This window comes from Globicephala melas, chromosome 9, assembly GCF_963455315.2.
Source record: "Globicephala melas chromosome 9, mGloMel1.2, whole genome shotgun sequence".
NCBI classification, from domain to species: domain Eukaryota; kingdom Metazoa; phylum Chordata; class Mammalia; order Artiodactyla; family Delphinidae; genus Globicephala; species Globicephala melas.
Genome location: NC_083322.1, coordinates 56,096,128 through 56,108,882, shown reverse-complemented (window position 1 = coordinate 56,108,882; position 12,755 = coordinate 56,096,128). Strand labels below are relative to the sequence as shown.

The 12,755-nt window shown below is 38.1% G+C and overlaps 1 protein-coding gene across 4 annotated transcripts in view; it reads left to right on the top strand.

Annotated features, from left to right (window-relative positions):
- The window catches only part of LOC115853700 (sterile alpha motif domain-containing protein 9-like), a 32,242-nt gene extending 23,890 nt beyond the window's left edge, over window positions 1-8,352 (top strand). For all 4 annotated transcript variants that reach the window (XM_060304593.1, XM_030857268.3, XM_060304594.2 and 1 more), the window contains one exon: window positions 1,177-8,352. In XM_060304593.1, coding sequence (XP_060160576.1) covers window positions 1,177-5,936 — 4,760 coding nt within the window. In that variant the 3' untranslated portion in view covers window positions 5,937-8,352. The remainder of the gene's footprint in view (window positions 1-1,176) is intronic.
- Window positions 8,353-12,755: the final 4,403 nt, after the last annotated feature.

Below are 12,755 nucleotides of genomic sequence, written 5' to 3'. Positions count from 1 at the left end.
GCCCAGGAATTAGCTATTACCAAATATTATGTGAAAATTTACATGGATATAATAGTAGCCCCCAAGTTCACTACCCAGCAAGCTATCCCAGAAGTCATGGAACAGAATGGCTCACAGATCAATTTAAGGTATTTGAGGCACATCTTTATTAAATCAATTAAAATACACAACAAAAAGCAGGGGGAAAGAGATGGGTAACACACTTTGGATAAGGTACAAGAGGGGTGGAAGGATCTCATTACCTGAGTTATACAAGTTCATATATCCTCTCTCTCCCTCTCTGCAGTATCAGCATTCTCCACTGATTGTGTGATTTTGAGAACCAGAGTTGAGGTCTGTCCAAGAGGAATCAACAGATACAAGACACCTGTGTCAGTGGCATACACTTGCTCCAATCAGAGAGATGCAGAGGGGCATATGTGCCTGACCACAGCTCTAACTCATCAGTTAGCCTGATAAGCTACTCTGGATTTTATTTATGTCTTTTAATTAGAGTATACAAAGGATCAGAATGGGTGTCAACAGTAGGTGGCCCAATTAAGATGTCAAAAATATAAAGTGCTTCAAGTGTGCCGCATGAATATTTAATATCTATTTGGCCCTTCTTTCTCTTCCTAACTATGTTTAACGCTCATATGCTCTATTTACTTTATCTATGTCTATCATAACATGTTTCACAAACTACCTGCTTCTATACCTTGTTTCATGTATCCTCCTCATATCATAATCCTTCTCTCTTTAGTTTCATATAGCCTCCTTTGGTTTTCTTATTTTCTATAGCAGAATTGAATATTTATAAACAATAGAGCTAACACACATTATAGAAAACAACCATTAAGAAGGATGAAACATCTCTCTCTATATATATATTGACTGGAAGCATCCCCAAGATACAGTTAGTGAATAAAGCAAGCAAAGAGAATTGAGTATTGTATGTTGCCATTTGAATGGAAAAAAGTGTTTATGCTTTTGTATTTGGTAGTATTTCTCTGAAAGGATATAGAAGAAACTGATAATGGTAGTTTCCTCTCAGGAGGGTAATTAGATGGAATGTATATCCTTTTGAGCTTTTTCGGTTTTATAAGACATGTACATATTGTTTATTGAAAAATTAACTGACTATTTTTAAAATTTACTTATAAAAATACTAAATAATTTTTCTTTTTCTATACATAGGTATCAGAATGGCAGCACAACTTAACTTACCAGATAATACAGATGAATGGACAAAAGAGGATGTAAATCGGTGGTTAGAAAGTCAAAAAATTGACCAAAAACACAGGGAAATTTTGACTGCACAAGACGTGAATGGCGCAAACTTGAAGTACTTAACTAAAGAAGACCTTGTTGCTATGGGCATAACATTTGGACCAGCTATCCAAATAGAATATCTCTTCAAAGAGTTGCTGGAAACATCCTCTGGAGATCCTTTTCAGACAAGTAAGAGGGGGAAAGGCAGTAAAAATGTTCCTAAAAAACAGGAGAAAAATGGAGAAACTTCAAAGCAAAAACAAAAGGAGAAAGAGAAATCAGACATGGTTAATGACTCTACAATGAGTACAGTTACTAAAGGTTCTAAGTCACTGAAACATGAGTTCATGAACGATGAAATAGATGACACAGAGGAAGAGCAGCCATCCACAGAACCAACATGTGTATCATACCCTTTTGATGAATTCAGTAATCCATATCGTTACAAATTAAATTTTAATCTACAGCCTGAAACAGGACCACTCAATCTCATTGATCCAATACATGAATTCAAATGCTTCACGAATACAGGAACAGCCACAGAAGAGGATGTTAAGATGAAATTTAGCAATGAGGTTTTCCGGTTTGCTTCAGCTTGTATGAATTCACGTACCAATGGCACTATTCATTTTGGAGTCAAGGACAAACCCCATGGAAAAATTGTTGGCGTGGAAGTCACCACTGTCACCAAGGAAGCCCTCATTGACCACTTCAATCTGATGATCCACAAATATTTTGAAGACCATCAGGTCCAAAAAGCAAAGAATTGCATTCGAGAGCCAAGATTTGTAGAAGTTTTAATGCCAAATAGTACTCCATCTGACAGATTTGTTATTGAAGTGGATGTTGTTCCAAAATATTCTGAATGTGAACATGATTATTTCCAGATTAAAATGCAAAATTGCAGCAAGAAGACATGGACACAAAGTCCAAAATTCTCAGTCTTTGTGCGCGATGGGGCCAGTACTAAGGACATCATGAAAAATAATGCATATTTCACATCATTTAAATTAGATTTAAAAAGACTGGCAGAATGTAGGAAAGAAGCAGAAGAAAAATGCAGAGTAAAAACAAATAAAAAAGAGAGTGAGGGACCAAAGCTTGTTAAACTGTTGACAGGAAATCAGGATTTGTTAGATAATTCCTACTATGAATGGTACATTCTTGTAATAAATAAATGCCATCCAACTCAAATAAAACACTTAGATTTCCTAAAGGAAATTAAATGGTTTGCTGTGTTGGAGTTTGATCCTGAATCTCTGAGCAAGGGTGTGGTCAAAGCCTACAAAGAAACCCGAGTAGCAAACCTTCACTTCCCAAGTTTATATGTGGAAGGGAAAACTACAAATGAGAAGATTACTAGTCTGAATCTTTATCAACAACTCAGCTGGATTTTCTGCAATGGCAGGTTAGACCTTGACAGTGAAAAATATAAACCCTTAGATCCAAGTTCCTGGCAAAGAGAAAAAGCGTCTGAAGTCAGGAAACTGATTTCATTTCTTACACATGAAGACATAATGCCAAGAGGGAAGTTTTTGGTGGTATTTCTATTACTCTCCTCTGTGGATGACCCAAGAGACCCCCTCATTGAGACCTTCTGTGCTTTCTACCAAGATCTCAAAGGAATGGAAAATATATTGTGTATTTGCACACATTCACACATATGTCAGGGATGGAAAGATCTACTTGAAGCAAGATTAACGAAACAGCAAGATGAATTATCAAGCCAATGTGTTTCTGCTTTAAGTCTTGAAGAGATAAATGGAACTATTCTTAAGCTAAAATCTGTGACTCAATCTTCAAAGAGATTTTTACCATCTATTGGTTCATCTACTGTCCTTCTGAAAAAAGAAGAAGATATCATGACTGCTCTGGAAGTTCTCTGTGAAAATGAATGTGAAGGTACACTCTTAGAGAAGGACAAAAAAAAATTACTTGAATTCAAAGCATCAAAAGAGGAAGACTTCTATCGAGGTGGCAAAGTATCATGGTGGAACTTCTACTTTTCTTCTGAAAACTATTCTTCCCCTTTTGTCAAAAGGGATAAATATGAAATACTTGAAGAAATTATTCAAAACTGGGCAAATTCTTCAAAGCCAATATGTGTCAAAATTATTCATCTGTTTCATCATCCAGGCTGTGGTGGGACTACCTTGGCCATGCATATTCTCTGGGAACTAAGGAAGAAATTCAGATGTGCTGTGCTGAAAAACAAGACAGTGGATTTTTCTGAAATTGGAGAACAAGTGACTAATTTAATAACCTATGGGACAACAAATAATCAGGAATACTTACCTGTACTACTGCTTGTTGATGATTTTGAAGAACAAGATAATGTCTATCTTCTGCAGGCCTCTATTCAGACAGCTGTAGCTAATAGGTATATTCGATATGAGAGGCCTCTAGTGATCATCCTAAATTGCAGGAGATCACAGAATCCTGAAAAAAGTGCAAAGATCTCAGACAGTATTGCCCTAATACAAAAACTATCTCCCAAAGAACAGAGAGCTTTTGAGCTTAAACTGAAAGAAATTGAAGAGCAACATAAAAACTTTAAAGATTTTTATTCCTTCATGATTATGAAAACCAACTTTAATAAAACGTACATAGAAAATGTGGTCCGGAATATTCTGAAAGGACAAAATACTTCCACCAAGGAAGCAAAGCTCTTTTCTTTTCTGGCTCTTCTTAATTCATATGTGCCTGATACCACCATTTCACTATCACAGTGTGAAAAGTTCTTAGGAATCACAAACAAGAAAGCTTTCTGGGGAACAGAAAAGCTTGAAGACAAGATGGGCACCTACTCTACAATTCTAATAAAAACAGAGGTGGTAGAATGTGGGAACTACTGTGGAGTACGCATTATTCACCCTTTGATTGCCATTCGCTCATTGGAAGAATTGAAGATAAGCTATGACTTAGATAAAAGTCAAATTATGCTGGATATGCTAACAGAAAATGTGTTCTATGATACTGGTATAGGAAAAAGCAAATTTTTAGAAGATATGCATACACTGCTGCTCACAAGACAGCGCAACGAACATGAAGGTGAAACAGGAACTTGGTTTTCCCCATTCATTGAAGCATTACATAGAGATGAAGGGAATGTGGCAGTTAAAAATGTATTACTTGAAGGTATTCATCGGTTCAACCCAAATGCATTCATTTGCCAAGCCTTGTCAAGACATTTCTACATTAAAGAGAAGGACTTTAACAGTGCTCTATGTTGGGCAAATAAAGCAAAAAAGATAGAACCTGCCAATTCTTATATCTCAGACACACTGGGTCAAGTGTACAAAAGTAAAATTAGATGGTGGTTAGAGGATAATGGAAGAAACAGGAACATTTCAGTTGATGATCTATCTGATCTTTTGGATTTAGCAGTGCGTGCCTCAAATGCATTCAAAGAATCTCAACAGCAAAGTGAGGATAGAGAGTATGAAGCAAAGGAAAGATTTTATCAGAAGTCAAAAAGGCGGTATGATACTTACAATATAGCTGGGTATCAAGGGGAGATAGAAGTTGGGCTCTACACAATCCAGATTCTCCAGCTCATTCCTTTTTTTGACAATAAAAGTGAACTATGTAAAAGAGATATGATCAATTTTATATCAGGAAATAATGATATTCCTGGAGATCCGAGCAATGAATTTAAAGTAGTCCTCAAGAACTTTATTCCTTATCTAACCAATTTGAAATTTTCTTTGAAAAAGTCCTTTGATTTTTTTGATGATTACTTTGTCCTTCTAAAACCCAGGAACAATAGTAAGCAAAATGAAGAGGCCAAAACTCGGAAAAGGGTGGCTGGATGTTTTAAGAAGTATGCAGATATATTCGGTCCCTCAGAGGAATCACAGAACAAAGATCTTGGACCAAAGCTTAGTTTGCCACTTCAAGTAGAGCTGTATCGGAGAAGCCTAGAAGTTCTAAAAGCAGACAAGTTTTCTGGGCTCTTGGAATATCTTATCAAAACTCAAGAAGATGCTATACGCACCATGGAAGATATAATTAACAAATATACTTTTCTCTTTGAGCAGTGCACTGTCAGAATCCTGCCAAGGGAAAAGCAAAATTTCATCTTGGCCAACATCATTCTCTACTGTATTAAACCTACCTCCAAATTAGTGAAGCCAATTAAAAAACTGAAAGATCAGCTTCAAGAAGTCTTGCAACAAGTAGGAATGAATTATCGATTTTCAGAACCTTATTTCCTAGCCTCCCTGTTATTCTGGCCAGGAAACCAACAACTAGATCAAGATTCTAAACAAATGGAAAAGTATGCTCGGTCACTGGAAAATTCTTTCAGGGGGCAATATAAGCATATGTATCGTACAAAGCAACCAATTGCATATTTCTTTCTTGGGAAAGGTAACAATATGAACAGACTTGTTCACAAAGGAAAAATCGACCAATGTTTTAGAAAGACAGCTGATATTAATTCCTTGTGGCACAGTGGAGATGTATGGAAGGAGGAAAAAGTCCGAGAACTTTTGCTTCGGTTAAAGGGAAGAGCTGAAAATAATTGTTTATACATAGAATATGGAATAAATGAAAAAGTCACAATACCCATCACACCTGCTTTTCTTGGTCAACTTAGAAGTGGTAGAAGCATAGAAAAAGTATCTTTTTACCTGGGGTTTTCCGTTGGAGGCCCACTTGCTTATGACATTGAGGTTATTTAAGAGTTTGATCTTCTCCCTCCAGGAATGTGGACGCAAAAGCACTTAATTTTTTTAGACCCAAGATCTATACTTTAAATTGGCAAATTTATAGATACAGCCTCTGACTTTTCAGCCCTGTACAGACAATATTTATATTTCCTCTTAAGCATGTTGTGAGTCTCAAATAGACTGTGTTGGAAAAGGAAGGAATGAGAGATGTGGAAACTATCAAATATCTACCTTGGCTTGGACAACACCATCAAGGGCAAAATAAGGAGCTATGGATGGAATTAGGAGCGGTGAATGTAATCATTCAGCCACACAGAATCCCACCACCTCCCTCAATTAACCAACCAAGGCATGGATTGAGGAAGACTGTCTACTTTCTTCTTAAATGTGAAATTTTTTCAGAATTGAAAAACAATAGTTACGGTACCAAGACATTACAGTATCTGGGAAACCGTTTCACAAAAACAGATGAAAACTCTCAATATAAACATTTATTCCTACCAGGCAGACCAGAAAGGTACCATGTACTTGGCACTGAAGGGTCTTTCAAAGGAGAGGACCAACCAGTTCTCTGAAGGTCATACCCATAGAGGTCTGCAGATCTTACCAAAGTAAGTAGGCTGGAGAATTAGGCTTCCTTTTCATGCAGTAGCAGGCAGTTGAGCAAAAATGAATTTTGTTTCTACAGCTGACAAACTCATAGACCTCCAAACAAACAAAAATACACCAAAATTCCAAAGCTAATGAATAAAAAGGACTCTTGTGAAAAGACTAATGAGTCTCCAATCCAGGGGATCCCAGTGTTCTAGCATGTATACATATAGCCTATGCACAACCAGTGAGAGGTAATCAAAATGTAATTTTTCCTAATAAAATTATGGATATGGGAAATCATCCGTGGTTGCTAAAACTGATAAAAAGCTGATAAAGAACTATAACAGATGAATCAAACTGTCCTAAATCCTGATCAATATTAACATTGCTGAGAGAGAACCAGACATCATGGGCCTGGAAGTCCTGTAGGAGTGCATACAACACCTGTGAGACAGTCTCGCCAAATAATTGAAACTGAATCTGATCAAGCCTCTGGATCCTACTTCCAAGTTAAAGGAAATACAGACATTGGATATGCTTCAAAGTAATTCTGTGTATGGGGTATGGGGATGGTGAAAGGAGAGTAGGTGGGCAGTATAGTTGCAACAAGATTCGACAGGAGTTAATAATTGCTGCATTATGAGGACATGGGAGTTCATCAGACTCTTCTCTCTTCTTTGGACTGTGCTTTTGAAGTTTTCTGTTATAAAATACTTATAAAACAAAACAAACAAGAAATGCTGTTTTGTCTTTACAATCCCATTCAAATTTTTTCACTGGAGGAGGTTTTTCCTTTGCTCCTGCATGAAATTTCAGCTTCATAACTTACCAATTCACTCTTGGCATAAAAAAATCCTCTGCTCAAACACAGTCTCAATTTAGAGATGAGAATGTCCAGTTGCATTTTTTTCTCTGGGGCCACTTCCCACTCTGCTCCAGGTTTCGTTCTACTCTAAAGAGGATGGTCTCTGTTGGAGTCCTCTTACCTTCCCAGGTGATCCTTTTGAACTCAAATTAAACCAGCTTAGGCAGATGCTCTCTCCCCCATGATCTACCTGGGGTGCATGAGAAACACTCATGGATGTTTGTTCTCCCATTGGTAGGGAGTGCAGCTAACGTCCAGTCTTGGGAACAACGTGCCCCATAGAGTCAAGAGGATGCATCAAGCACTCCACGTGGTCCTCTTGTAGCCCCCCTCTCTAGGCTCAGGATGAGGTTCTCGTGGTGGTTGGGAGAACTTTCACCAAAAGAACCTCTTCATAAACCCTCTCTTCCTCAGTGCCAGCAGTGGGCAAACTACAGCTCGTAGACCAAATGCAGCCTGTCTTTTACTTTTAAATACAGTTTTATTGGAACACAGCCACACTCATTTTTGTAAGTATTGGCTTTGGCTGCTTTTGCATTGCAACAGAGTTGAGTAGTTGCAACAGAGACCATACAGCCCACAAACCTAAAATATTTACCATCTGGCTCTTTACAGAAAAAGGTTGCCAACCCCTGCTCTATGCTATCAATGCTTTTATGTCTTTATTGTAGGTCAATTGTTTCTTGGACATTTACTTTGAAAGTACACATTTTGGTGTATCACCTAACTTTGGTATTTCTATCATTTTAGGGCCAAAGTTAAAATTTAACAACATTTTGTCTCACTGAATCTGTTTTTCGCAGATAAATCTGATTATTCTTCAGGCAGGGGCTCTGTCTGTATGCTTTACTTGTCCACCCTCAGAAAGTCAGAGCCCCAGGCCAGCCCCATGCTACTGTCTCTCCCTGTTTTGGAATTGGGAGGTGGCCCTGCCAGTGCATCTCTCCCTTGCAAGAAACTGTAGATCATCTCTGGAGAGCAAATGGCTATGATGGGGTGGGGTGGGATGGGGGCTTGTAATGATGTGCCAACACATCCACTTTTTAGGCTGCTATTTACTGAGGTGGCTTTGATGGACCCTCCCTTGCAGCTGCAGTAACTCATGGGTCCTTATCGAGGTGGTGGTCTTGGGGTAGAATCCCTCTTTTATTTTACCACTTGATATAAAACATTTATTTTTGACTAGGCCTGTGGCTTCCATTAGCAATATGTTTCCTTCCCCTAATATGCAGATACTGGCTTTATTTGCTCAGTTTTGTGAGTGCTTTGGAAGTTAGATGATTGTATAACTCAAGAAGATCACGATCACTTTTTTATCTTGCTCAAAATAATAATGATGATAATCATCGTCATCATCATCATCCAAGCCCACTTTACCAAGGAACAGCAGAGTGATAAGTGTGTCAGTTTTTCTTTTGCAAATAAAGCATAGCTGAACCATGCTGGATAAATTTGACAAGCATATTGATTTATCATAATTCTCTTCATTTAGCTTTATATTTTCCTTAGGTCCATGGAATTTGGTCTTGAAAAATAGAAATTTGGAATGTAAGATTTAAATATTAATAATTTACTATTCATAAGCCAGCAGTTCTCAGCTGAACAGAATTCCCCGAGAGGTCTTTCCAAATTGCCTATTCTGTCTCCCAATTCAGATAGAGCCTACCTAGAGTGAGAAGGCATCAGATATTTTTTTAATTTGAGAATCATTGATTAGGTCATTGTAATACAAAAGTTTCACAACTCAGTGTTCAAAAGGAAATGTTAATCAACACTCTCAAAACAAATGGTGACCAGAACAAATGAGCTTTGGAAACTGCATGGGATTCTGCTTCTGGCTGTTTGGAATGTAGATTAGCAAAGAAAACTCTCAGAAAGTAATCCCAAAGGGAAGTTCACTTATTGTATAGACTAAGTTATTTCTCTTAAAAAATTTTATTTTCTCTTTTTTTTTTTTTTGTGGTACGCGGCCTCTCACTGTTGTGGCCTCTCCCGTTGCAGAGCACAGGCTCCGGACGCGCAGGCTCAGCGGCCATGGCTCACGGGCCCAGCCGCTCCGCGGCATGCGGGATCTTCCCGGACCGGGGCACAAACCCGTGTCCCCTGCATCTGCAGGCAGACTCTCAACCACTGCACCACCAGGGAAGCACCTCACTTATTTTTATATTTCTTGCTCCTCCAAAGGTCTTCCTGCTGCACAACTTAAAACATACTAGAAAAGAGTTCATATGCACTGAAATATTTATAGATTTTTCACCTTCTCTACTGTCAAGAAGCCCAGCTCTAATTAAAGTATGTGTACTATAATTCTCTGTTCTTTTCTGTATTTTTAAAACTTAAATATGTATGTATACCATCATCATAACGTTGTATACGAGTTTCCAATTCCAAGGCAGGCTTTATAGCCTGAGAGTCCTATGTCACCACTGAATACATTCCAAGTAAGTAAAAACTTGCATCTTCTTTCATTAGTGGAAGGAGACAATTGTTCAGTTTGAAATCCAGAAATTTACCCTTTAGGGAAATGCTATCATCATCTCATCCTTGTTGCCGAAAATATAGTTTAAGCCCATATTTTAGTGATTTACTTAAGACGTGTGTCAGTTGGCTAGGGCAAGGTACCCAGATATTTGGTCACCCACATATTATATCAAACAGCCATCTAGATGTTGCTGTGAAGGTAATTTTTTTAAATAAATTTATTTATTTACTTATTTATTTATTTATTTTGGCTGCGTTGGGTCTTTGTTGCTGCGCGCAGGCTTTCTCTAGTTGCGGCGAGCAGGGGCCACTCTTCATTGCGGTGTGTGGGCTTCTCACTGCGGTGGCTTCTCTTGTTGCGGAGCACGGGCTCTAGGCACGCAGGCCTCAGTAGCTGTGGCACATGGGCTCAGTAGTTGTGGCACACAGGCTTAGTTGCTCTGCAGCATGTGGGATCTCCCCCGGACCAGGGATTGAACCCGTGTCCCCTGCATTGGCAGGCAGATTCTTAACCACTGCGCCATCAGGGAAGTCCAAAGGTTTTTTTTTTTTAAGATAATGTTAACATTTAAATCAGTAGACTTTGAGTAAAGCAGCTTGCCCTCCATGATGTGGGTGAGCCTCATCCAATCAGTTGAAGGTCTTAAGAGAGAAAAGACTGAAGTCTTCCAAGGAAGAAGAAATTCTAGAGAGGCTGCCTTCAGACTCCAGCTGCAACATACACACACACACACACACACACACACACACACACACAATATGTGAGTGTGGAGTGTGTGTGTATACATCTCTCTCTATAAATATATATACATCCTATTCTGTTTCTCTGGAGAACTGACTATCACAGTCCTTAAACGAAAAATCAGCCATCAGGAGTCTCAGATATCCCAGAAACCAGCCTTCCTTAGTATTCTTCCTTTGATAAATCATTGGCTGCAAGAAGCCCATGGAATTTGCCTTGGTTCAAATGTAGGAATGGATTTCAAAGCCCAGCAGCAAAGGCCGTTGGTCAGTTAAGCTCCCTATGGTTAGAGATCTGCAAAGTGCATTCCCATGGCTATCACAAACACCAAACTCAAATAAAACAAAATTAAAGCAGTTCCAAGTCCTAGATAAAAACAGATTCCATTTACTAAACTAAGACAATCTGATTTCTGAATGTCTACAAAAAGAGATGTTTCCAAATATAAATATCTGTAGAGAAAGCTCCAAGTGAGCTAAGTGTTTAAAAATAATTTAGCATTAATTCAAAATCATGATACAGAAAAAAAAACATTATAGCTAGTTTATTGGATAAGAAAGAAGTTGATCTGCACATAGTTCAGATTCACTGGCTCATGGTAATGACTAGGTATAGGATGAGAGTGATCATATAAAACAAGGAAAATTAGCCATTCACAGAAATGGGCTGTTTACTTCATTCTGTTAGTGTGTTTCATTCAGCATTATATTCTGCGATCTGAAGTAGGGCTTTAGGATTTCATTGGTTCTTTGAACAAATCCAAACACAGGATCAGCAAAAGAAAAATGATAAACAAAAAGGTAGCAATAATGTTCTTTTAATTTATTTTAGCCTACATTAAATATGGCATCAATAGTTCAGGTATCTTTAGAGTTAGTGAGAAAATCTGTTGCAGTTCACGTTCTTCTGAAAGCAGACTCAGACACATTTTACTGATGTGACCAGTCCCTGAGTCTTCAGAGTGTTTATCTCCCATCCTCTGGGGCACTTGTTTCTTACCAAACCTTCTAATGTGCTGGCCAGCTTGTGCTCATCTGACTTGATTAGCATGATGTTGTCAACATAAGGGATCACAGTGATGTTCAGCAGGATGTCCAGATATGTGCAACTGGTATCATGACAGACGGACCAAGAATTTATGTAGTCCTTGGGCAAAACTATTGACTGTATACTCCTGTCCATTTCTGATCCTTTTTTCTGATAGGGTTAGAATATAAGGCATTGGTTAAAACAGTGCCCTCATACCATGTGCCTGAGATCATTCTAATCTTCTCTAGGAAAGATACCACAACTGTCAATGAAATTGCAATTAGGGCTACTAGTTGGTTGAGTTTCTGGTAATTTATTGTCTAGAGAGGAGGTCTTATCAACTTCAAACAATAAGCATAAGCGATGCACATTCTTGGACTATAATGTAAGGAAGTCTGAAGTGGATAATAAAAATAACTAAATAGAAACACCCTTATATATTTGGAAATTTAAAATCAAACCAAAAAACTTATACACTAAAAAAAGAGGAAATTTTAAAGCACTTATAACTGAATAAAAATTAAAACATTACATTTCAAAACTTGTGAGATGAGGCAAAAGTGTTGCATGGAGAGAAATGTATGGCCTTAATTGCTTATTCCAGACAATAAAACATAACGAAAATCAGTTAGGTATAAACTTAGGAAATTAAAAAAATAGAATATCTCAAAGAAAAATTTTAAATATGTTACAATAAAGATAAAAGCAGAAATTAATGTTATAAAAAAGAAGAGGGCTTCCCTGGTGGCGCAGTGGTTGAGAGTCCGCCTGCCGATGCAGGGGACATGGGTTCATGCCCCGGTCTGGGAAGATCCCACATGCCGCGGAGCGGCTGGGCCCGTGAGCCATGGCTGCTGAGCCTGCGCATCCGGAGCCTGTGCTCCGCAACGGTAGAGGCCACAACAGTGAGAGGCCCGCATACCGCAAAAAAAAAAAAAAAAGAAGAAGAAAACAGAAGAACTCAATAAACCAAAAACTGGCTTTTTGAAACAAACTAACAAAATACACAAACTTCTGGTATGATTGATCATAAAATAATTAAAGAAAAAGAAACATAATTACAGATAAAGCTAAAAATACAGATTTCAGCTTTTATGAAGATGGGTAGGTACATTTTCCC